Source organism: Enoplosus armatus, chromosome 22, assembly GCF_043641665.1.
Source record: "Enoplosus armatus isolate fEnoArm2 chromosome 22, fEnoArm2.hap1, whole genome shotgun sequence".
Lineage (NCBI taxonomy): Eukaryota > Metazoa > Chordata > Actinopteri > Centrarchiformes > Enoplosidae > Enoplosus > Enoplosus armatus.
This window is the reverse complement of record NC_092201.1, coordinates 16,669,179-16,693,374: the sequence shown is the minus strand read 5'-3', so window position 1 is coordinate 16,693,374 and position 24,196 is coordinate 16,669,179. Positions and strand designations below refer to the sequence as shown.

At 47.8% G+C, this 24,196-nt stretch overlaps 2 protein-coding genes and 2 non-coding genes across 5 annotated transcripts; all 4 read right to left on the bottom strand.

Moving 5' to 3' along the window:
- Positions 1-31: 31 nt before the first annotated feature.
- On the bottom strand, positions 32-8,572 carry ldhba (lactate dehydrogenase Ba). The gene is made up of 8 exons (XM_070929384.1): positions 8,425-8,572; positions 5,132-5,268; positions 3,830-3,947; positions 3,548-3,721; positions 3,259-3,432; positions 3,030-3,147; positions 1,530-1,653; positions 32-962 (listed from the first exon to the last, which is right to left on the bottom strand). The coding sequence occupies exons 2-8, from the start codon at positions 5,258-5,260 to the stop codon at positions 795-797; spliced, it is 1,005 nt and encodes a 334-aa protein (XP_070785485.1). The 5' UTR covers positions 5,261-5,268; positions 8,425-8,572; the 3' UTR covers positions 32-794.
- An 8,513-nt stretch (positions 8,573-17,085) lies between these two features.
- On the bottom strand, positions 17,086-23,778 carry slc25a3a (solute carrier family 25 member 3a). Of its 2 annotated transcripts, none has more exons than XM_070929090.1 (8): positions 23,723-23,778; positions 22,982-23,148; positions 21,910-22,034; positions 19,672-19,851; positions 18,824-19,005; positions 18,274-18,446; positions 17,994-18,104; positions 17,086-17,570 (listed from the first exon to the last, which is right to left on the bottom strand). In XM_070929090.1, exons 2-8 carry the CDS (start codon positions 23,121-23,123, stop codon positions 17,410-17,412), a joined length of 1,074 nt encoding a protein of 357 aa, XP_070785191.1. In that variant the 5' UTR covers positions 23,124-23,148; positions 23,723-23,778; the 3' UTR covers positions 17,086-17,409. The 2 variants fall into 2 exon arrangements, with proteins under 2 accessions (XP_070785191.1, XP_070785190.1); XM_070929089.1 differs by lacking the exon at positions 21,910-22,034 and adding an exon at positions 20,526-20,650.
- On the bottom strand, positions 17,718-17,927 carry LOC139305437 (small nucleolar RNA SNORA53). Its single transcript, XR_011599277.1, has one exon. It is a non-coding gene; the product is annotated as a small nucleolar RNA SNORA53 (small nucleolar RNA).
- On the bottom strand, positions 18,528-18,737 carry LOC139305439 (small nucleolar RNA SNORA53). The gene has a single exon (XR_011599278.1). It is a non-coding gene; the product is annotated as a small nucleolar RNA SNORA53 (small nucleolar RNA).
- Positions 23,779-24,196: the final 418 nt, after the last annotated feature.

The window sequence follows — 24,196 nt, the reverse complement described above, 5'->3', positions numbered from 1 at the left end:
CGTACACACACACACACACACACACACACAGTGGCCTTCGTGAGGTTCAAATTTATTAAGTTACACGTTGCTGTTTTCCCGACACGGTGTACAACACGAGGTCAGACAGTCACAACTGGTGTTTTTTAAAAAACAAAACAAAACAAAAAAAACAACTCAAGCTGGACGTTTCCACTCGTTGCCCCCGCTGTGCCATCATCTCCCTTCTGCTAACACAGAGGAAACAGGGTAACTCTTTCAGAAGAAGGCAAGGGGGGGGGACACAGTGTCTTCTTTATGGGACTTTTAGGGTTTCTTTCTCTAGACGTTTTCAGTGTCTTTCATTCACAGTAAGGGGTGGACGAGGAGGACAGTGACACTTCTGGCTTTTTTTGTTTGTTTGTTTGTTTGTTTTGAGGGTTGTGTGTTGATCCTGGTCCAAAACGGCTGGAACACAATAATCCATAAAGGGTGGGGGGGGGGGGGGGTGTACAGTAACACTTACATCTCCTAAGACAGACACAATAACACGGCGACTTCAGCCTACTCGCTGTTGGGGACCAAATGTGCATATTTCTTTTAAAGGAGCGTACCAGTATTTTGTTTTGTTTTTTCAGACTTGATTGACAGGAAGCAGATGGTGACATGATGCAGCACTGACGAACATGTACAATTGACGTTTATTTAAAAAAACAAAACACTGGTGCTGTCCTTCAAAATAAGAGCGGTACAATTGAAGAGAGAGGGACGCTCTAAAAGTGTGTGCGTGTGGACAGGCGTCTCGGCTGGGTTTCTATGCGCGGGCGGCCGTGTGTTCAGATGTCCTTGAGGTCCTTCTGGATGCCCCACAGCGTGTCGGCGCTCTTCTTCAGCTGGGCCACCTCGCCGTCTGTCAGGGTCATGTTGACCACACTGCTCACGCCGGTGCTGTTCAGCACGCAGGGCAGAGACAGGAAGACCTCCTCACCAATGCCATACATGTCCTGAGGGGACACACACAGGTGTACAGAGAGTCAGGTGAGGAGGCTAAAAAGCAACACACAAACGCAGCATATAAGCTTTATTTCTTAGTACGGAGCTGGAGTCAGGGTGCGGTTAGCCTAGCTTAGCTCAAAGACTGGAAGCAGGGGGAAACAGCTAGCACTCCTGTGCAGTTTTTGGAATTGGTTGATGGCAAGACTCCAGGAAGCCGCAAACAGTCACTGCACCCGGCTGTCACCGTCTGTTGCATGTAACTGCCTCTAAAACCACAAAACAGTCAGCTTTACATTCCTGTTTGTGTGGCAAATGTTAATTAATGAGTTTTAGAGGCTAGCTGCCCCCCCCCCTCCGCTTCCAGTCTGTATGCTAAGCTAGGCTAACCACGTCCTGACTTTTGTCCATTGACTTGTCCTTGAATCAGAAAATGATGGAGAATGGAAGTAGGTTGAAATCATTTGCTAGCAAGTCCAGAAAATAACCCACGTAACGGAGGCTTGCATGAGAAATTGCATTGTGGGTAATAGTATTTCCTGTGTGTGTGTGTGTGTGTGTGTGTGTGTGTGTCAGACCTTGACCATGGTGGAGACGGGATGGACGCGGCTCATGTTCTTGACGATGCTCTCGGTCAGGTCGGCCACGCTCAGCCCAATGGCCCAGTTGGTGTAGCCCTTCAGCTTGATCACCTCGTAGGCACTGGGACACAGGGCAGCACTCTGTTAACATCTATACTGTGTGTTTTTTAAGACGCGTAAATGCTCGGGTGTGGGGGTATCTACTGACGTGTTCTATGTCGTACGACGAAACGTGAACACCCCTAATAGGAATAGGAATATTTACCATGAGTAAATCTCAGCGTAAAAAAAACAAGAATAAAATGTTGGAGAATGGTCAATATATTACGCCATCATAAGCTTTGAAGACCCTTGTATAGAAATGTTGACCATTTATTACAATGGAGTGCGAGCCTGAGCTCCGACAGGCGGCCGTGGAGTGAAGCTGGCGTTAGCGCTGCCGGAGCTGGGTTGGAGGTTGCGTTCCCACCGGGGGCCACTTTGAACTAAAACTGTAATCACTCCGATAACAAGAGGCACTCACAGCTGTTAAATACGGACACGAGAGAATCGATGTCTCGCGGCCATGATAGCCTGGATGCGGCCCGGTGCTTATGCGAGAGAGACTTCCAAGCCCCGAATCTGTGTCCGAGCCGCGTCTCCTCATCTTAACTGGGGTTTTTGAGTGAACAGCAGGGTTTAGCATTTAGCATTTAGCATTTAGCTGAGCGAACCTCCCCGGAAAGCGTTTGCATTTGGTTCTTTTACGGAGAGGGACACTGTGTCTCGTCAAGTGAGGGGACCTCGACTTGGGATTGTTTTGTCAAACTATTTCCAAAGTATCATAAGAATGAACTTTAAGCCAACACTGGCGACAACAAAAATATTATCATATCATATTACTGCTGATCGAGACAATATATCAGGGTTGTTGTTACAGTTGAATTTAACTGTTAAAGCTGCACTAATCAATATTTTCATATCATCAATGCATCAAATTACTGCATTTAATGTGAGTGATATCGCTTAGTAGTGACGCACCCAACAATTACAATGATGTATAATTTGCTGCGCTAATACACATTTCATGGGAGCTGTAGTTTGGTTTTTTTTGGTGGGGGGGGGGGGGGGGGGGTTTGGGGTGCACTTTGGGGGGCAAGAAAACCTCAACAAGCTGAACATCACACTCTCGTCTGACGTAGTATAGACTTACAGAGTTGACATCGCTAGTGTGTTAGCAAACAGTTATTTTGTTTTTGCTCTCTCCCAGCGGGGGAACATCCGTCTCTTTAGCCGCTAAATGCTCCGCTATGTCCACCAGCTGGTCTCTGGACTGTGCCTGTCTGCTGTTTGCTGCTGAGCAGGTCGTGTGCAGCTGAAAATAAAGCTATGAGAGCGGCGAGAGTGATCCACTGTTTTTCATTTCATTGGTTTAAATTCTCATAATTAAGTGCTGTAGTAGATACTAATTTATCTCCCCTCGTTGGAGAATGAGACTGTATTGAGACATCTTCGTACCTGTCCACCACAGCCTTGTGTGTGGCCTTCCACTGTTCCTTATCGGCATCGGTGCCGATCTCTGGGTTCAGCTTCTGCAGGTTGACTCCTGCCACGTTAGCGCCGCTCCACACGGGCACTGAAACGCAAACGGACACAAACACGCACAGTTAATCCACAACATATCTGACACGTGCTACGATCGTCGAGTGATGGTCAATGGCCGAGTCTGGTCCCCGCGTGCACCCACCGCTGGTGTCTCCGTGCTCTCCCAGCACCCAGCCGTTGAAGGAGCTGGCGTGGATGCCGAGGCGTTCGGCCATCAGGTAGCGGAAGCGGGCAGAGTCCAGGTTGGTGCCGCTGCCGATGACGCGGTGCTTGGGCAGACCGCTCAGTTTCCAGGTCACGTAGGTCAACACGTCAACTGGAGGGTGTGTCACAACCAAAGGAGGGGGGGGGTTATTGATGCGTAATACACACACAAACACACACAATGCAAACAAACCCAAAGGTGATAATGTGCCTGTCGGCGTGCTCACCGGGGTTGGAGACCACGATGAGCGTGCAGTTGGGGCTGTGCTTGATGATCTGGGGGATGATGGACTTGAAGACGTTGACGTTCCTCTGCACCAGGTTGAGGCGGCTCTCGCCCTCCTGCTGGCGGACGCCGGCCGTCACCACGACCAGGCGCGAGTTGGCTGTCACCGCGTAGTCTGGAGGAGGCGGAGGAGAGGAAGGGAAATTACTGATTAGTGACGTCCCTGAGACGTTTGGGAGGGGGGGGGGTGGGGGGGGTGGTAGATGCAGCAGCAGGTGCTCACCTTTGTCGGCGACTATCTTGGAGGTCTTGAGGAAGAGGCTGCCGTGCTGCAGGTCCATCATCTCTCCCTTGAGGCGATCCTCCATCACATCCACCAGAGCCAGCTCATCACACAGGTCCTGTCCGGAGGAGGAGGAGTGATGAGGAAGACGATTGTGCTTTCATTTTTAATGTTGCATTTTGCTTTTCATCATCACATCAACTTTTTATCTTAGAATTGTGACAAATGTACACAAATTTGACCAAATCATTTCACTTTTGGGCGGATCTATAGATAAATATGTGCACTTATGAGTATGCATATATATGTAGGTGTGCATATATGAAGGGATATGTGTATATATATATATATATATATATATATATATATATATATATATTATATATATGGGTAAAAGTGGAGGGATACAAGGATGTGTGTATGTGGGCATATAAGTGTATATATGCATATATGTAGATGTTTATACAGCTTCTTGAAATCAGTCTATTTTTATCTTATTTTCATTTACTTGTCTCATTTTTGGATTATCTTTCTTGTTGAAAAAACCCCAAAACAAAACAAAAAAAGGAAAGACGAAAAATGTACGAGACGATAAAACATTTGATTGTTATGTGGATTTCTTTCAATGAAGAGAATTAAAATAAATATACGTATATATGCGTGTATATATATTTCCTGAGCTTCTACAGCTTATGACTCATACCTAATAAGATTAGTAAACCCATAATACCTAACATACACATCATTTTTATCTACAAACATTTTTCTCCTTGCACTCTATACATGAACCTACACGTATATATATTAAATAATGTGTGTTATACGTGCTGCAGCTGTACATATAGGCTACTACTTATGGCACACACATGTTGTTTAATATACTTTGTATTGTACAGTAAATCAGAAAAGAATCTGTGTATGACGTGTGTGATTTTAATATGTCCTTATGAGTAGCCTTGCAAGTATCATTTTACATTCAAATGTAGCGATGCATTATTTAATATAGGTATGCACAGTGTGATTTACGACTATGTAGCACCACGCAGATGATGGAATATGTTTCACAAAATATTTGAACTTTACATATATATACACAAATGTCTTTTTTTTTGACATTTGCTTCTTCATTTAATATAAAATATATTTGTATATGTGTAAAGATGTATTGGACACACTGCATTGCTCTATGCTGAAATATATTGGTACATATATGGCCACGTAGGTGGGAGACATCCACTGACATGTACTGTGCATAGTCATTTACACCTATGGTGATGCATCAGATTTTTGTACGGGTCTTACCCGGAGCAGGATGCTGACGGCGCAGGCCATGCCCACCTGGCCCACACCGACCACCGTCACCTTGTTCCTGGGAGGCTCAGCGGGGCTGCTGGCCAGGGGGCTGATCAGCTTCTGCAGCACTGAGGACATGATGGCAGCTGGCAGGGAGACACACAGAGAGAGAGAGAGAGAGACACACACATGAGACATGTCCCGGGTGAGTGTCCGAATGTGTCGGCACGCAGGTCAAAGGTCAAAAGCACCTCTGGCTGGTTTTCTCAATTTGACCGTCCACATGTTATGTTTGCGGCCTGTGTTTACATTTGCAACCTTAAGGCAGCACTGGTCCAGTCGCTGTCTTATTTCATAGTCTGTACCAATAGCAGACTACATACACGTTCAATCAACGTATCGATTAATTGTTTCAAAGCGTGACGAAAACGACGAGAATGTGCAACGTTTTTTGACCCCGCGTGAAGAGTAGGACCGCGAACACTTGCGGGAGGACGGGCATCGAGAGGCGAGACATCATGGCGGCGTCCCGAGAGCAAGGAACCAAAACCCCCAGAAATCGACTCCCGACTCAAACCCGGTGTCCATTTTAAATACTGAATCTTATCAGGGCCGCCGCTGCCGCCATCACAGTGTTTTCGAGCCCGTTCTGCTAATCTGTACGGACATGAAGTTGTCTGCGTAGGTTGTCGCGGGCCATTATCGCGTCCCCCCCCCACCCCCCCCCCACCCGCTGTGTGGTGTCTGACGTATGGTTTTGGTTTATGTTTTCGTCTTGTTTGCTGTTGTGGGGGAAATCTATTTAATCTACTTGGGAGAGAAAAAAGGAGAAGGAGTGTGAAAATATGAAATCTGGCACATGGATAGACTACTGATACCACAATACTGAAGTACCTCCTCTTGCAATATGACATCTACAGCCTTGAGGCGAACCCAAACTGTAATTGCTGTAGCAGGCAACAACAACAAAAAAAACAGGTTTAGAGGTCTTCACGGGTCCTCTCCGGTCTTAGTCCTTCGTCAGGCCAGGTCTGAAATAAATTCAGTCTAATAGAGTACTACAGGAATGAGTCCTGAAATCCGGAACCCGGTTCCCTTGTTTTGAAGTCAGTGGGTTTCTGGTTAGATGTCCCAAATAACCGCTAACAAGCGGCTAGATGACACTACAGAGGTTGTCGCGGACGTTAACACGGAAAGTCATCTACTCACTAGTCCGCCTTTACAGCCTCGTTGTGGTTATACTCTATATCTATCTGTCTATATATATCTATATCTATATATTCTCTTCAAAGTGAAGCTCAGCGGTGGTGACGTTGAAGTAACGCGACCCTGGTGTAGTTCCTTTATAGCCTAACGTTAGCTTTTTACTTCTGGCGATTCCATTTACGGTCCATGAACTAATGATGATCATCTTGCTGAACAAAACGTGTAAGTATCAGGAACTTTGGTTTTGCCACAGAGCTTATTTTCTGCAATAATCCAAAATCCCGTGGAGAATTCCCATTGGCTTTTAGTCGAGGGAACCAGGGGGCGACGCTAACTTCCGGGTTGCCGCAAAGACACGTAGCCAACAGGACAAAGAGAAAAAGCGAGGGGTCATGCTATTCGTCGGTTGTTGTGCGAGGACTCGGTGGCACCAGGAACGGCACTGAGAATGTGCGGCAACTTTTGGCGTAGTGGTCACAGTTGAGCTTGAAGACACCCCTGGGACCGCCAAAGAAATGGCTATGAAACCAAGAGGAACGTTCTAAAAACGACCACTTTGGATTGCAAACAATTTGAACCAATTTGACGTTCATGTCCATGGTGGTAAGACAGACCAGCGGCTGTTCAGGCCCAGAAGGTGGAGCTCATAAGTCCAGCCCCCCCCCCCCCTGAAAACGACATGACGCCCGGAGAGTAAAAACTTGAAACACAAAGAGGCCTGAAGAGATCCACCGAGCTGATTCGTGTCCGGTAAATGAGCAACAGCATATCAAGGTCAAATTAAGCCCTAAAGAGACGACACACACACACACACACAAAAATAAATAAATGGGACAGGGCTTTCCCCCCCCCCCCCTAACTTTTTCTGTCGCTAACCTCTAGAGACATAACAAGCTGTGGAGTCCTATTTAATCAAACTGTGCTGAGAGAGAGGGGGTCAGAGTAGTTATTAGATACAACACATAGATAGTGATATATGGATATATATATATATATATATATATATATATATATATATATATATATATATATAAAATGGAATGAAACAGTACGGTAACAGTATCAGTACGGATAAAGAACAAAGACCTGTGAGCTCATGTTGTCCTGTAATGTTCGGGGGGGGGGGGGGGGGGGGGGGCTGCCAACAAGTTAAGATATCAGCTCATATCAAGGTCAAATGGACACTTTCAAATAAGGCGGTCAAGGTGGGGTTGCTTGTGTCCATACATGGGCACACACTGTATAAACTGGAGGGGTGGCCGTGGTGGGGGGGGGGGTCCAGCTATCTGGCTCTTGTTCGGGGGAAACAACAGGGCGGCTGGACCCCCCCAACCCCCGGGCTTAGCCTCCTGAAATGTCTGAAATATTTGTCTACCCACCGGCAGGGCCTTTTTCAAGGACCCCATTGTTTCGCTGAGGCGATATTCGGGGTTACGCAACAGCCCGGGCCCGAGCCCCTGTCCCCCGTCGCCCTTCGTCTGGGTGATGCTGAGAGGAGGCACAAGGACAGGGGAGGCTGTGGGGGGGGGGTTACCTGTCTGCGCGACATTTGCGTTTAGCCACAAACCCCCCCACCCCAAAGTCAAGTGCGCAGCGGCGGGAAACAGACGTAGAAACCGGCGGGCTACGTCAAGATGGAGGAACGTCACGCAGTCGCCCGACACTTCTTTTTTTTTTGTGTGTGTGTTGTCGTTACATCACAGACGGGCGGCCTCGGCTTAATGAGCTACAGCAGCTGCACTTTGCACCGTTTAATAACTGTGGCAGGGGTCGAGATGGCACAAATGTCGCACACCATCTCAAAAAAATAATAAAATAATAATGATAATGATAATTCATAATAATACCCGATAGCTTCCGAGCTATCTAACGCGACGCCAGACGCTCACGCCGGCTCCCTTTCATGTCGTTTCAGGGCAGTTCAGCGACGTCCAGTTTAACTTTCCATAAACTGACCGGCAGTTCAACTCCGGGGCATCCATTGCTGCTCAGGCGCTCAGCACGCATCACTGTGCGGCGGCCCCCGAAGAGAAAGAAGAAGGGAAAAAATAGCCTATTAAAAAAAAAAAAGAATTATTAATAAGCGTAATACTCACTTTTTTTGTATTATTATTCTTTTGCGGATGTTTCTAAAGGGCTGGTATCCGTTTTCTGTTCCCGGCGGAGGAGCGGCGTCCGGCGGCTAGCGCAGCAGAGATGGAGAGACACGGCTGGTGTGGAGCCGAACGGGTTGGAGTGAGGAGGAGGAGGAGGAAGAGGGGGGGGGGGGGGGGCTGGGTTCACATGTGAGAGGAGCGTTTGCGGAGCAGGATTGCAGATTGCATCTCATTTCCACTTAACCGTAACACAGAGGAGACCCATGCAACCTGAATGCAGCTCAGACTCAGAAGCAACCCCCCCCCCCCCCTTCCCCCCATAAACCTGGTGCTGTGGGAGTGGGAATGCCAAAAAAAAAAAAAAAAAAAAAGTGTAATTACAGGTGCTCCACAGTATGTAGGACTGTTCAGTTAATGTTAATGTATCCTGGGAGTAGGTGTGTGTGTGTGTGTGTGTGTGTGGGGGGGGGGGGTTCTAATTCCACGCACAGTTTTACTCAAGTACTTCACAGTTTTTGAGGGCCTACTTTTTGCTTGAGTATTTTCTCTTGGCTACAATACTTCTTTGCGCTTGAGTGCATTTCAGAGGAACAAACCAGCACTGTGGCACACATTTACAACACTGGCATGGGGCCCATTTGCCATCTTGGCACCTTGGCAGGCCTTAACAGTCCCGCCTTATCTGGGTGGACCCGGACACAGGTGGACTTTCACCTGTAAATTAGACACTCTTTTGTCTGCGGCTAGAATGTTTATCTGACGGTTTATCTGGTGGCGCACTTTGTGCTATCATATATATATATACACTTTTGGTGCTTCTCGGCGCCATTGGGCCCGGTGAGTGGGCCTCCTCCTCCTCCTCCTCCTCGTCCTCTGGCTGGTTTTCATTTTAATCATTTGCCTCATTCCTTCATTCATTTATTCACAAGTGATCCTCTTGTGCAGACACACGGGGCCTGTTGTGGTTTTTCGCATGTCTTGAAACAAAGCAAATTATTGGACATTTATTCCATTTCTTTTGGCGGCGTGAACCCATTGCACTTCATCAGCTCCAACGGTAAAAAATAAAAAATAAAAAATAAATGACAACCAATGCATGCGTGTGGACATTCTGTTCTCTGCGTCCCCCTGCTGATGCTGCACATGTGACACAGGATGATGATGATGATGATGATGATGATGGCGGCGGTGGTGGTGGTGATACAGGCTGGTACCCAATAGGACGCTGCAGTCGTGCCTCTCTCTTCCTCCAATGGGATGAGAGGATGCTGATCCCTTGAAGGCGCCTACTCAGCTGCCTCCATTGCGTGTGTGTGTGTGTGTGTGTGTGTGTGTGTGTTGTGAGAGAGAGAGGGCTAGAGAGGCCGCTGGGTGGGAAGCGTGAGAGTGAAGGAGAGATTAGATTGGTCAGTGGAAGAGGGCAGGGCTAACAGGCTGTTACATAACACAAAGCACCCCCCCCCCCCAACCTACCCCCAACCCCCCGTGAAGCACTCTCTCTTTCTTTATCGCTGCCTGCCCGTCCCTCTTTTATCTCTGACATGCAAACCTCCTCCTCGACAGTTCCACACGTTTCTCACAGTATTCTGTATAAACAGTCTTGGTGTTTGTTTCACTGATGAACACACAGACTGCTTTATCGCTGAGAGAGAGAGCAAGGCTTCTTGGGAAAAAAAAAACAAAAAAAAACCCACGACAAAAGACATAATATTGCGGCTGCCAGCCAGCACGGATGCCAATATTCAAGTCTAAGTCTCCGTTTGAGTTCATTTAGAGTGACGTTATTTTGCACAGGTATCTCTCAGTCATTTAAAAAAGGTGAAGACCAATATAGAAGGCGGGGGGGGGGGGGGGGGGGGCGGAATATTATCTAAAAACAGGTCACACACAGGGCTCCTGTCTGAGCTGATCTGTCCAAGTCCAAGTTTACAAATTGTCGGCCCTGATATCCGGCCTAACCTTGGCCTTGGTCACTAACTTCCGGGTGCATGAAGATGGAGGGCCGGGTTCAGCTTGGTCCAGTGAAAACATGCAACAACAAAAAAAAAAGAAGAAAAGGAGGCTTCAGCTTAACAAAGATTGACTGAAGTAACTTGGATGGGAAAAAGAATGCACAGCTGCAGGGTCACACTGGGGGCAACTGGAGTGTTTCCTCAATGTAGATGGGGCGGGGGGGGGGTGTTCAGGAAGCTGTAACACAGCTGTTGTTTGCCAAGAAATAGTTCCACTGCAGAACTCCTGTTTTTTTTCTTTTTTTTTAAACCTTGGAGAGACCCAGGCTAGCTTTATGCTAAGCTAGTTCCGGATTCCAGCTCTATACTTCACCCGCTTACATTGGACTGCGCAATTACATCGCATTACATGCTACTTATATACATATACATACCTATACATGCATAAGCCTAGATAAGTATGTACAGTGATATGCAATGTCAGTGTAAGGTTTGCCAGAAGGCGGCAGCGTGAACAGGCTGCGGCCAGGGGGGGGGGGGGGGGGGGGGGGTGCACGACCAACGCCAGTCTGTAATGTTTCCAGTCAGGATGCTTTCAATTGCTCCTCTGTAATTTTGCCTTTTTAAGTTTCCTTAAGAAATACGGCCATTTCAGAGCTTTCTACACCAGCGTGGAGGGTGTGGGTGGCGCCCATGACAGGAACCATGCAAATGGACGCGAACAGGAGGGGGGGGCTGGGCACACAGCCCTTTGGGGGGGGGGGTCTCCGGTGTTGAGCCCTAGAGTGGATAATCAGAACTGTGTGGGGGGTCTGCTTGAGTCCAATATCCACCAGACAACAGAATATCCAGAGTGTATTACGCCAACAGCGCTCCGATGCAGGAGTTGCTCTTTTCGCGGTGTGAAGACTGCGATGGGCGTCCTCTGTGGAATCTGTCGACCCCGAATGCAAGCTGGTGAGGGTCCGGGTTAGCCGAGGGATGCTGATGTTTGGTGTGCTGGAGAACCAGGTCCTCAAAGCACCTCATCAGAGTGGAGGTGAGTGCTACTGGACTACAGGGACGATGGTGACTCTTTGTTGAGAGGAGGTCGGAGCGAGCATGAAAAGGTGTTCAGCTCATCTGGCGGGCGTGACCTCACACATGATGGAGGGGGGGTGGGGGTCTGGATCGCCCGCCACATGTTGCTGGTGTTGACCCATAACAGCTTTGTTACCCTTTATAGATTATGAAACTATCTTAAACACACATACTGGAGTTTTTATTTGCTTTAATTTGCCCCCCCCACCCCCCCCCACCCCGTGACCTCCTCTGTGCACTTCACCAGCAAGGTCACCAGCAGCGTGAATGTACACAGTGTGACTGGCTGGGTGTCACGTACAGGTCAGGGTTTCATAATGAGAGGTGAGTTGTTGAGCACAACAAGCCGTTGTTACTGTAAATATGGTGAAGTGAAACGGACTGTGCGTGCCAGTGTTTACACTTTCCCGACGCCGGGGGCAAGGTCAGCCACGCCCCCCCCCCCCCCCCCCCCCCCAATCATAAAAGCAGCATGTGGACAAAAGCGCCAATCGTGCTTTTTATCAGCCGGGGATAAAGTTTAGGGGCCAACGGGGTCAGGCGGAACAATGACCCACAATAACCTGCATGTAGCATCTGTCACATTCCTGAGGGGGGCGTTTTATTTTGAAACCCGGAGCTTTGAGTTCAACGCTGGGCCCCCTGTTAAGTGTGTACAGCGTTTTTTTTCTATTTGCTGGTATATGCCACCATGTGGGCCCCAGATTGGCTGCTGTTTGACGAAACACATTCGCTTGAATATGCTCACATGCAAGCACCAACACTCGCGCAACGAAGGTCTTAGAACCTAGATTTGAAGTGTAGTCTGTTCCTCTTCCAGGTCTCCACGGTGGAGAGGGGGTTAATGTCCTACTATGTTGGACTATTCTGCTGCTCTTCCGGAGCTTTTTTTCCATTTTTCAAGGGGAGTTTTACCTGTGATCTGTGATATTGGAATATATATCTACATATATAGATATATATAAAACTGACTTGACTTGACCCCCTGCAGCCCCTTTTCCGAGGTGTAAGTGGGATTTTCCACAACCTGGCAACCTAAAAGTTGTCCTCATTAATGGTGTCTAACGGACCTATAAACCATAAGCAAATGATTTATTAACCATTAATGAACCACTCGTTATGGCTTATAAACCCTCTACAAAGGCTACCTTTATTGTGGAGGTACCCCCATTTTTTTAGCGTATTAAAACAAACCAGTCGACGCACACTCGGTTCCTGGGGGCCAGTTGCCCGAGGCAAAAGATGAGAAAGAGGCGGCTGAGTTGGATAGGCTGAGACACCTGTCAATCAAAGCTCACCTAAAACAAATGTTTAATATCTCCCCGGCGTCCCGCCTGCTCTGCGGAGCATTTTTAGCGTCTTTTAGCTCATTGCGTCGCCGTTACAACACACATATATATATATATATATATTGATGTTGATAATGATATCTCTGTTAGACTGGAATGTACACCCCCCCCCCTCCAACCTTGTTCTAGCATGTGGCGTTGACATTGAGCACTGCTACCGAGATGAAACTGTTGATTGTGATTCAGTGCTTCGCAAACCCTACCCTTGGCACATTCAGCTGTTGTTTCATAACTCCCTGAACCCCCCCCCCCCCCCCATCACCACCACCACCACCATTTTGTACCGACACTGAATAAAAATAACAAAGCACTGGTTGCTTCACAGATCTCTGGCTGCATGCGGTGACAGATGTAACATGGATCTACTACGAGCTTGTCCTTGCGGTGAGCCCTGATCAGCCTGTAGTCCAGCTGACTTTTTCCAGTGAGCCGCCCCCCACCCCTACCCCTTGTTCGCAGAGACTTTCCAGGCCTGCTGTGGAGTGGATTCCTCCCACTGCACAAATTCCTCACGGCCAGCCAAGCCAACCCCCCACACACACACACACACACTCATGTGACCAACCAGGAACACTGGCACCTATTTGAGAGTGACCTCCGAAACTCAGCAAACAGGGGGGGCTGGAAGGACAATGGCGAGATGCATGAATGCACGCGGATGACTGCGTTTTTGCGCATGCGCCGACGCCATCTCCTCTGCCCCCACCCCCCCCCTCCTCCCCCAGTCTGTGTTCTCTGTGGAGCAGGTGGAGTCAGCGTTTGACTCTTTCCCTCCCTCCCTGTGAGAGCCCGACAGCAACAGGAGGCATCCAGCTCCCTGTGGACACTTCCAAGGTCACTCATTTCCCCTCATGAACTTGTCAAGTATTGCCTCCAGTCCAAGTGCCGTGCAAATATCAAAACCAAGGCTCCTTTGACAAGACTGGATTGCCAACTGGGCAAAGAGGAAAATTGCCTCGGAGCCCCCAAAAGACCCAGGTTCACCGCATGTCAGTAGGATTTGGTAATTTGATCCATTTGCAGGGGGAAAACGAAGCCCTTGCAGGGGGATCCAGGGGCACTCTTCTTTTTTCTTTTTTTTCTAAAGTTCAGGATTTTGTCACTGCATTTTAACTCTGTCTTTTTCATTTCTCATTTTAAATGTTCTTTTATTCCCTGTGTGAAGCCCTTTGAAAGGTGCTCTGCAGCGAAACTCACCCGGAGTTTCCGGGACCATACTGAACATAGTCTTTGGGTGCAAATGGGTTAAATAAGATTTAAAAAAAAAGTTGAAAGACCCTCCCGAACCTGTCCCACAAAAGTCAGGCTATCCTCTTTTCAACAGAAAGAACAAACACAATCACCTCGACCTAATAATAAGAGTCCCTCAAGAAGAAAAACTAAGCGTATCGTCAGAGTCCACACGCTGGCTGAAGATGATCTGAGTGCAGTAAAGGCTTCCTCTGTAAACCAAAATCACGGCCCTAACAACCCTGCAAAATAGAAATGGTTGCTTTAGAAAATAAACCAGAAGCGAGCAAAAAAAAAAAAAAAAAAGTCCTGTTGGCGAAGCATTACAGCTTAGAGGTTCATGGGGGCCGCTCCGCTCCGCCTGGATTTGGCACCGTGCGCTGGAAACATGCAAGTTTGTATTGGACCTGAAGCCTAAGCTGTCCCTGACGGAGGCCGCAGCTGTTTCCATCCGACGTGCTGGAGATGGAGCCCTGAGATGGAGCCCTGAGATGGGCCGCAGATCCTGTTGGAGCCATCAGCAGCACAACAATGCTAACGGGGGTGGGGGGCATATCGCCGGATCTCACGCATTTACAGGTTACCACTAAATGTGGAAACGACTGCTGTGATGACACCACCCCCCCCCCAAAAAAAAAAAAAAAAGAAAGAGGAGATGTGCAAATCATAGCTCTGGGAAACCTTTTTATATCTCTCTCTCGTGGTGTTGATGTTTTATTCAATGAAACGGCGCCACAATAATGGAATCCATTTCCCATGACCCCTTGCAACCTTACCCTGTCAGCGAGCCCCGTTAGGTGCCTATTCGCACACTGAGATGCCCCCCCAACAGAAGACAGGGCCATTGTTGCTGATGTACAAACCGCCTATTTTACAAGTAAACAAATGGATTCTAATGACAGCATGTACTTCAGACTGTGTGTGTGTGTGTGTGTGGGATTGGTGTGAACCCGGCCAGGCTCCGGGGGCCCATTAGATGTTGCAGATCTCACGGTGCAGCAGCGGGTGAATCTGCTCACCTTCCTCTTTCCACATGTGACACATTACGCTTTACACACACACACACACACACACCCATTATCTGCCTCTAACCCAGTTTGAAATGTGGCGTGTGTGGTTTTTATGATGGCCCTCTCCCCAACTAAATTTTACCCAGAGCTCCTACACTACCAGCATCACGAGGAGGTGGTGGTGGTATAATACACTACACTAACTGGCAGGTACAGCGGATGCATGCAAATAGAAAATACTGGCTGGAATTCAGCCAAACTTAGAGAGACTTGGGACGGACCGGTTCATCTTGAAGGTCCCATGCTGTAGAAAGTGAGATCTCCATGTCCTTGTGTGATTATACAGCAGATCTAGGTGCTGTATAAATACTGGGAAGGTATCAATCAGTCCACGGAGAAATGCGCACAGCCTGTGTTCAGACACTGCGCCTTTAAACGCACCATCAGGACTTCCTGTAAGGTTGTGATGTCACAACTGTACAGTCGCCACACTGAGCTAAGTTATTGTGTTTGGAAGTTTCAGACAGAGGGGGGGGGGGACTGAGGGGCTGCAGAAAGGGCCAGGAGAAGATACATAAGGACTTTTTTTGAAGTGTGACTCATGCAATGCTGCACTAGTGGAGTCCCAGAATAAAAATATAGAGCTGGAAATTAGCACGACATGGGGCCTTTAAATGAGGGTTTGCCTAGTCTGGTACCTCCCTCTCTCTCCTTTCACTCATTTGGACCAATTAAAGACACACTGAAATATTCTTACTGTACTGACAGAATGCAGGACTTCCACTTGTAACAGATTAGTTTTGCATTATTGCTGCTTTTGCTCAACGGAAAGGATCTGAATACTCTATGAAAGGTTGCCTGTCCACCACACAGTAAAAAGCAGTGGAGTAAGCACGTCCTCTAGTGGTGGAAAGCAAGAACCCGTGAAGACAGGAAGTCCTGCACAGCAAACAAGGTCTGCATTACTTTTGATAATGTGACATTGTAATTAGGGCTGCAACTAACCTGCTGATTGTCACGATTAAATGGTTTCCTCTATAAAATGTCAACAAAAACAAAAATGCTCATCGCAATTTCCCAGAGCCCAAAGTGGCGCCTTCAAGTTGCTTCTGTTGTCCAACAGCCCAAAGACTCCTCATTTACTGTCATAAGCGACGAAGAAGTGCAACGCAAATGTTTTATGAGGAAAGAAACGCACTCCACACGTTGGTTAGACCTGTAGGACCCACGGTGCAATTTGGCGGGCGACGCGGAACGTAAACGCAACTCCACAGGGCACCTTCAATGCACTCCGTGAGGAAACTGTGACAGCCATTGGCTGTTAGCGATTGTTACTTCCGCCTTCCAAAACCGGAAGTACTGATCACGCAGGTATGCTCACGAAACTTCTAAATGAGGCCCTGTAGATCTAATATGAGGTTTCAGTAACTGGGTCGCTTATTTTTCGCCAGAAACAGATTTTGGCGACTGCTGAGGTGAAATGAGTTAAACTTTCAATTTACACGTAACGTTAATGGCAAACCGCCGCCAGCGCTTTGGATTATGGGACACAGTATGCGAGGTAGACTGGTTCGACGCGTGCTGAAGATTGTTTACCCCCCTAATCAGTACGACATCCGGGTAATTTTGACATATTGCGTGCTACTATTGCTATTACGTTTTGGCCAAATCTGTACGTACTGCTACAGTGTAGTAGGCGGTTTCCAATACAGCCTCCGCCATCTTTAAAACAGCAGCACGGTTTTCACCACTCGTGATTAATTTCCGATACTTACCGCCAAATAACGTCAGAGGGAACCCCCGTGTTTTTTTTTGTTTTTTTTTACAGTCAATTGATTCATGACGTGAGCTTCGTTGTGCTTTCCATTAGCCAAGAGCCCCCACACAGATTTGACAGTGTGAACATCTTTCATACAATGAAGTCATGTAATGGTACGGGTTGCATTGCCTGGATACTTACTCTGAATGAATGAAATGAATGTAAAAGCTTTTAAAAAAAAAAAAAGAAAGAAGGAAAGAAAAGTCAAAGAGAACAGACTGTTTTCCAGGGAATTAAATTCTTTAATTAGAATTTCAACAATTTTCTAATGACAGGAATCGATAAAACCAGACAGGTATTTCTAGAGGAATATTTTCTGTCCCGACTCTTCAGCCAAGAGTGACAGTTCGACGTTCTCGCCTTGCTAGTTCTTTTTTTTTTTTCTGTGTAATATACATTAGTAGCAGCCCTGTGCTCTGCGCAGAGCAGCAGGAGCCGAGGACATAAATATAGAAAACTGCTGTGTACGCTGTGGATGTTTGGGAGTTCAGATGTGTCGGCTGGAGACTGCGGCTCAGTGGAGGGGTGGAGGGAAGAGGGGGGCTTTACTCTGTGAGGCCGAGCTTCTTCTTCAGGGACTCGGGCATCTCAGGGGGAGGGGGGCGGGGCAGGCGGAAGTAGACCTTGACAGAGTCGTAGATGAACCACTGCAGGGCGGTCAGAGTACCGATCATGATGATACGGGCGACCAGACCCTTCCACACACCTGAACAGGAGAGACACACACACACACACACACAGAGAGAACATCAGACACCTTACACAGTCATCTCAGTGGCTCAGAGCACCAACTATAAGTTATTTTTTAGTGTTGTTTGTATGTTGTGGCACAACCACCCAGTACAACATGCTACTTGTCCGTCCCCCCAGGCTTGCAGCACTGGGAAGCTCCCCCGTCTGTGGATGACGGGGGTTGCCAGTGTTGCGGGTGGGCTGGGGGGACAGGTAGACTGTTCTCACACGCCAATGACTCAAGCACCTCCAACTGTACAGCCAGCAAAAGCTGCTGAGGGGCTCTGCTCGGAGCACAGCGCCCTCCAGAGGTGGATCTAAGGAGCGTGTTGATCGAAACCACATGTTCCACTGATGCTACTGTTCAAGGGACTGCGGACTTTGTGTCGATACAGACCTTTGGGTCCCAGTTTCTTGAGGACCTGGACAGCGGTGCTGCCCCTCTCCTTGTTCAGCACGGACACCACAGAGTCAGCGGGGTGGGACACGATGGCACAGAACACACCAGCTGCACACAGAGAGCAAACAGACGCCACATCAGAACACCGGAACCTGCAATCAGCTGCAGTAACTTTGCCGTGTACACAGACACATTTAATACCCTTCTTGATTAAAAACAAAGGTTTGTGTTGAGAAAAGTTTCACAAAAGAATGCTGGACGGCGTTCCGTTACTCACCGATGTAACCGGCCACGAAGGTGACCACCAGCTGCTCGGGTTTGCTGCATTCGCTGCGGGGCTTCGGAACGGCGTACTTGTAGAGCAGCTCCACGGTGCGCTCGAAGCAGGAGAACTTCATCATGGTGTAGGGGATCTGCCTCATCCACAGGGGCACGACGCCCTTGTAGAAGCTGGAGTTGAGGAAGGGAAGAGGAGAGGTGAGATCACAAAAAGGCCTGCCTGGTCCAGCTCTGTGCGCTAACTACGTGAAGTGTGTCCATCCCCCCAGGCTTGCAGCACTGGGAAGCTCCCCTGTCTGTGGAGGACAGGGGTTGCCAGTGTTACGGGTGGGCTGGGGGGACAGGTAGACTGTTCTCACACGCCAATGACTCAAGCACCTCCAACTGTACAGCCAGCAAAAGCTGCTGAGGGGCTCTGCTTGGAGCACAGCGCCCTCCAGAGGTGGATCTAAGGAGCGTGTTGTCACCAGGAATTTTCAAAAAAAACAAAACGGATCAATTATTCACATCACTCATGCAGCCGTTCCTACAACCTAGCAGCCACTTACGCCCAGAGACCCTCCTCTGCGAACATCTTGGGGACACACTCTCTGAGGGTGTTGGCATAACCCGGCTGGGTCTGGATACGAACTTTGACAGCCTCCATGGGAGCCAGGGCGATGTCGGCAAAGAACTCCGCGCTGGCTGAGGCAGCCAGGTACAGCGATGTCCTCCACAGGTAGGTGTTCTCCTGTTGGTGGAAACAGCGCAACAAATTAGGCGACGCACACGCAGGAAGAAAATAAAACCAGGGACACTCCACATCATATACAACCTGACAACCCTGATTTACCAAGAACAGTTTTAAGACACTGGGGTCCGCACCTGGAGACTCGTGGGACGAGTCAACTTGCCACTCTGGATCAGGTGACTCCATTGTTATCAAATGGCCAAAGCAACGCTACCAGCTTCAGTTTGGACAACAACTTGAATGTTAGGACGCAAATTCCCTGCTCTTAAATTCATGCATCCATCTTTTTCTGCATGTCAAGCGAGCGTAAACTAGACAGCTGATCTAGAGCACAAGCGTGTACACTTCCACACGCTCCTCCCCCCCCCCAAAAAAGGGCCACATGGGCCCATTAGCAAGGAGCAACTAGTCACAATGTCCATCTTTAGTCAAGCTACGGCCGGTACAGACATGTAACCAACGCTAGATGCATCCACAGATGCACAACCACAAAATAAAACAATGTCAGCCGTGCGTTGAGACAATTTAATCCCCCTCGTTTACCCGAACATCACTCATTGCCGAAAAAAGAAAAGCAGATGCCAAGTCTAGCAAACAAGAACAAACATGCATCTTCTGTCAGAAGCGGAGCTGCGTGTCGACGAGTGTGTGTGGGTCCGGCCTCACCTCTCCCAGCAAGTCACTGTAGAAGATCTTGAACACTTCGTAGAAGCCAAACTTGCACAATCCCTGCATGGAGTAGCCGATGAAGGTGGGGGCCCAGCCCTTCGCCAGGCCTCTGACGCCATCTTCCCTCACTGTCACTGAGAAGCCATTGCCGATGCTCTTGTATTTATCTGGGTCTACCTGTGGGGAGGAGAAGTGACACTGTGAGGAGGGACGTCAACAAATCATTGGCAGCTCTGGGATGTGGTGTTTCGTGCAGATTTCTTATGGGCTTACAGGATGACTAATCTTAAGTACGGGCCAATATATAATATATAACTACTAAAACTAGTGTTTTTCTTGTATGTGTTTTGCCAAACCTGACTGTAAAAACATACTTGACCGGAAGGCCCCATTTTCTAGACTGAAAAAAATAGCATTTTAAAACTATTAGCTGAACACATTTTAAAATGTCAAAACTCCATCACCCTAATGGGCAACATGTTGAGACGACTTACAAATTGAGCCATGGCTACAAAGTGCCGGATAAGAGAATCCCGTGCGGAAAATGTTAAACTGTAAAAATTCAGTGCAGTATAAAAAGCGCTGGTGCACACGTTCCAAACAACTCCAGAAGTTTCCAATTTAAGCCATTTAATAGGAAAATGTGAAATGTGAAAAACAAAAAAAGGCAACACGTAAAAACAAAACACACCATGGAGGCAAATTAATTCAAGGGAAGGCTACAGAAACATGTACAGGTTTTGTACACAATCAGTCAATAGGGATTCTCTTACATAGCACTTTGAAAGCCATGGGGCCCGAGAGGGTGGAGGAGCTGCTGGCTACTGTGGAGGTTCAGCTTCCATACAAACCTGCAGACGGCACTTGACAAGGTCGAGGGGCACCACTGCTGTGTGTGTGAGGCCGCAGCTCAGGATACCCCCAAACCCACACAGGGCATAGTACTTTGAGGAGCCAAACTCGCAGCTGACATCCTCTGTGGTAGAAAGGGAGGGGGACACACAACATACATGCAACATGCAGGGTCACATGCAACACATGACATAAAAAAATCAACACCAAACCAGAGCCACATAATGGAAGAGTCGTCGCCACAGAAGGGAAAACGACCCCAACCTTTCTTGGGAGTGCCCCCCCCCCCCCCCCCCTCCCATATGCTGTCTGTGGACAGCTTGAATTCGGCGCCACGACTCTTCCATTATAGATGGAACATGCAACCATTTATTAGGATCACACACCAAAAGGTTGCTAAAAATAATTGAATATGTGATTTCAGTACGAAGTTTCAAGTGGTGTCTCGCAAGTTAGGCCTTTCGCTACAAAAACCATTAAAATTACTGCTCACTTTTCCAAAGCATACCGCAGGTTTTTAGATTTGTTTCCTGCCTTAAGCGCAACCATTGTTTCAAATTCATCTCAGTAAACTATGCAAGTCAACTTGAAACTTGCTACAGATGGCTAATTTGTGTTTTATAATGTAGTTAAGCCACCAATGGTTGTCTAGAAGGTCAAAATCACTCTAAAAATCTGTGGTATGATTTGAACATTTTCTGACAGTTGCACAAGTTGAAGTGCTTCGTAGTTAACAGGCAAAAAATGCAAGACATCACCTACAAATCAATCACGATCAAATTTTGTGATTAAAATGTATTGAGGAATCAACTTATGAGATAAGAAATTACCAGCAATAAATGCATATTTTCGTTCCATTTTACCACATCATCATCATAATCTTTTATCAATTGTACAAGTACAAGGTTAAAGTACAATCAACTGCTGTCTGATAATGTCAGCATTAATGCGTTGTATATCTTATTAGGTCATCTATACATTAAGACAGTCCTCACAGGCAGAAACACCTGACGGTGTCGAATAGCTCAGTCAACATTCGAGACATTTTCTGCCTCAGGTCTGACTCTCCTGACCTTCACCTACAGGAGTCCTCTACGGTAGACCGAGTGGGGGTGGCGAGGCGGGTAGGAATCATTGAACATGTAGGAACACCGATGCAGAATCATGCAGCCATGTTATGATCACTCCAACACATTAGAATCATGGGAATCGATACACAATGACGACGACAATAACTTCACAACGGGGGCTGACGTCATTTCTCCCATGCAAATTGGTGCATTTTAACAATCAAAAAAAAAAAAACACCAAACAGTTACGGGTGGATGAGTTGTGACGTTAAAAAAAACAAAAAAAATAAGGCACCACGCCACGGAGACAGACCTGCATTCTGCATTTGACCAGATCGAGGGGAACGACGGCTGTGTGCGTGGTGCCACAGCTCAGAATCCCACCAAAGCCGCACAGGACCAAATACTTCTGCGATCCGAACTCACAACTGTCTCCCTCTGAAGAAACACAGGCGAGACTTTGAGAACAGGGCATCTCTGAGCTCAGAAAAAGAGGAAACTTTCTGCGAGTCTTCGCCTTCAAAGAAATCGAGCTAGATTTTCCAAAAGCTGTACTAGGAAGACAAGCGGACTTACGCACAACTTGCCTGCTAGCAACTGTTTAGTCTGAAAACAAAGCCATGTAATATCCCTTTGCTCCCTCCCAAGTTACAAACACCATTAAAAAAAAAGTATCACTGTTATGGAGCTAGCTGTGCTGTTAGAACAAAGCCAAACTTTTTGTTTCAGCACTTCTCAAATAAACGGTTGGCCAAGGCTGTCTGCCTTGAGAAAGTGGAGGTGAATAAGTTCAAGACTTGTGGCTGGGATCAGCTGGGCATTGAGGACTTATCTGACACTAGACACTTGTTGTCGTTTGGTGTCCAAGTAATCTGGGGTACCGCTTTTACTACCCGTTATAAATATTTCATGCTAGGACACTTTGTTCTAGAAAACCCCTGGACAGCTCATAAGTCAGGAATCACATGCATGTCTAGACTTGTTTGCCATTATGTAACTTAATTACTGATTCTCCACTAAAAAAAACCCAGTTTCATTCATATTAAAACCACCATTTGAAGGGTGCAACGAGCCAAATAGTGTGCTGCAGTGACGAGGCGAGATACGACTTTGTCCTTCCTTGTCCTCCACAGGCAGCTTGTAGGCAGCAAAGGCCTAACGTTAGCGGCTAACTGCCTCAAAAACCATATCCCGTATCATTAATAAATATAAGATGCGCTTAAGGACAACGAACAACAGCACAGGCAATTGTACTTAAATGACGAAAGTATCCGTGCTGAAATACGCAGTGAAGTTGACCACAACCGGGCAAACTTGTCCGGCTAAGCTAATGCAGCTAACGCTAGTCGTTTAGCCAGCCTGCGCAGGCTCTGCGCAGGGGTTACCTTCTGCGGTGGCGGCTGCCGCCAGTCTGCGGGTCCTCTGTCCGTGAGGGCTCTGTCGGGGTTCGTCCACTTTCTGGAGGGAGAACAGGGGAGCGCTGAACGGGTTGGCCCGGGCCAGCTGCGTCAAAGCGGTCGGGTACATGGTGGTGTCCTGTCTGCTGGCGGAGCTGCGCAGCAATGAGCAACAAGTTAGCTGCGCGTTAACGTCACGTTAGCGCGAGCCAAGTAGCAGTGGCGACTGGTAACACACTTCACATCCACCGACTCACTCACACACACACACACTCTGACACCTGAACTGAGGGATGCCATGTCACGTGCTGGTTAGCTTAGTTTGACGTCTGAATGACCGTGAAAAGGAAATGCTAAGCTCACTGAATGAACCCATAGCTAACTTAATACTGAGCTACACGAATAATCACGTAACGAGTTAACGTTACAAGTTACCGGACAGTCGGTAACCAATTGTAACACCTCATCTCAAAATCCCATACTGCCCCGTCTACATATTCGCGTAGCATTTCCCTTGTTCACTTCTAGCTGATGCTAAAATGCTATGCTACGTGCTAAGCTAACTTGACCGATCCAAGGTGGAAGGTCTATTTACAGGAGCGGTAGAAGTCGCATAAACCAAAAAAAACAGGCTAACAGAAGTCACATTTCCGCTGAAATGCGCCCTTCATGAATAACCAGCGATGTAATGTCCCACATGCTCTGTTTTAAATCAACAATTGCACTCACTCTTTCAGTTTCTTAAGATGGCGCCTCCGCTCTGCTGCAACCGGCTGCTCGGAGAGGCCGAATGACCTCGCGGTAAATCGATTTGTCCTTTCGTGACGTCACCGGGAGGCCTGGGCGGATCTGTGCGTTTCTCTGTCCCAGTCAGAAAGCGCCGCGGGGCTGCCAATCAACACCCCTGGTCCAATCACACACACACTAACGCAAAAAAAATGGGATGTATGATATTAAACGAGGGCGGTGCGTGCGGGGATTGAACACAAGTGTTTTCCCCACTCTCACACAAATGTACGACTGCGCGTGGGGCAGTCATTCAACAGAGGAGAGATGTGTGTGTGTGTGTGTGGGGGGGGGGGGGGGGGGGGGCAAGGAATGGCAAACCATAAGAGGACCACTAAATGGATTACCTGGTGACTGCTTCTATTCTTGTCCTTAGTAATGCGGTTGAGAGCGAAGCCCCCCCCCCCGCCTAGAGTC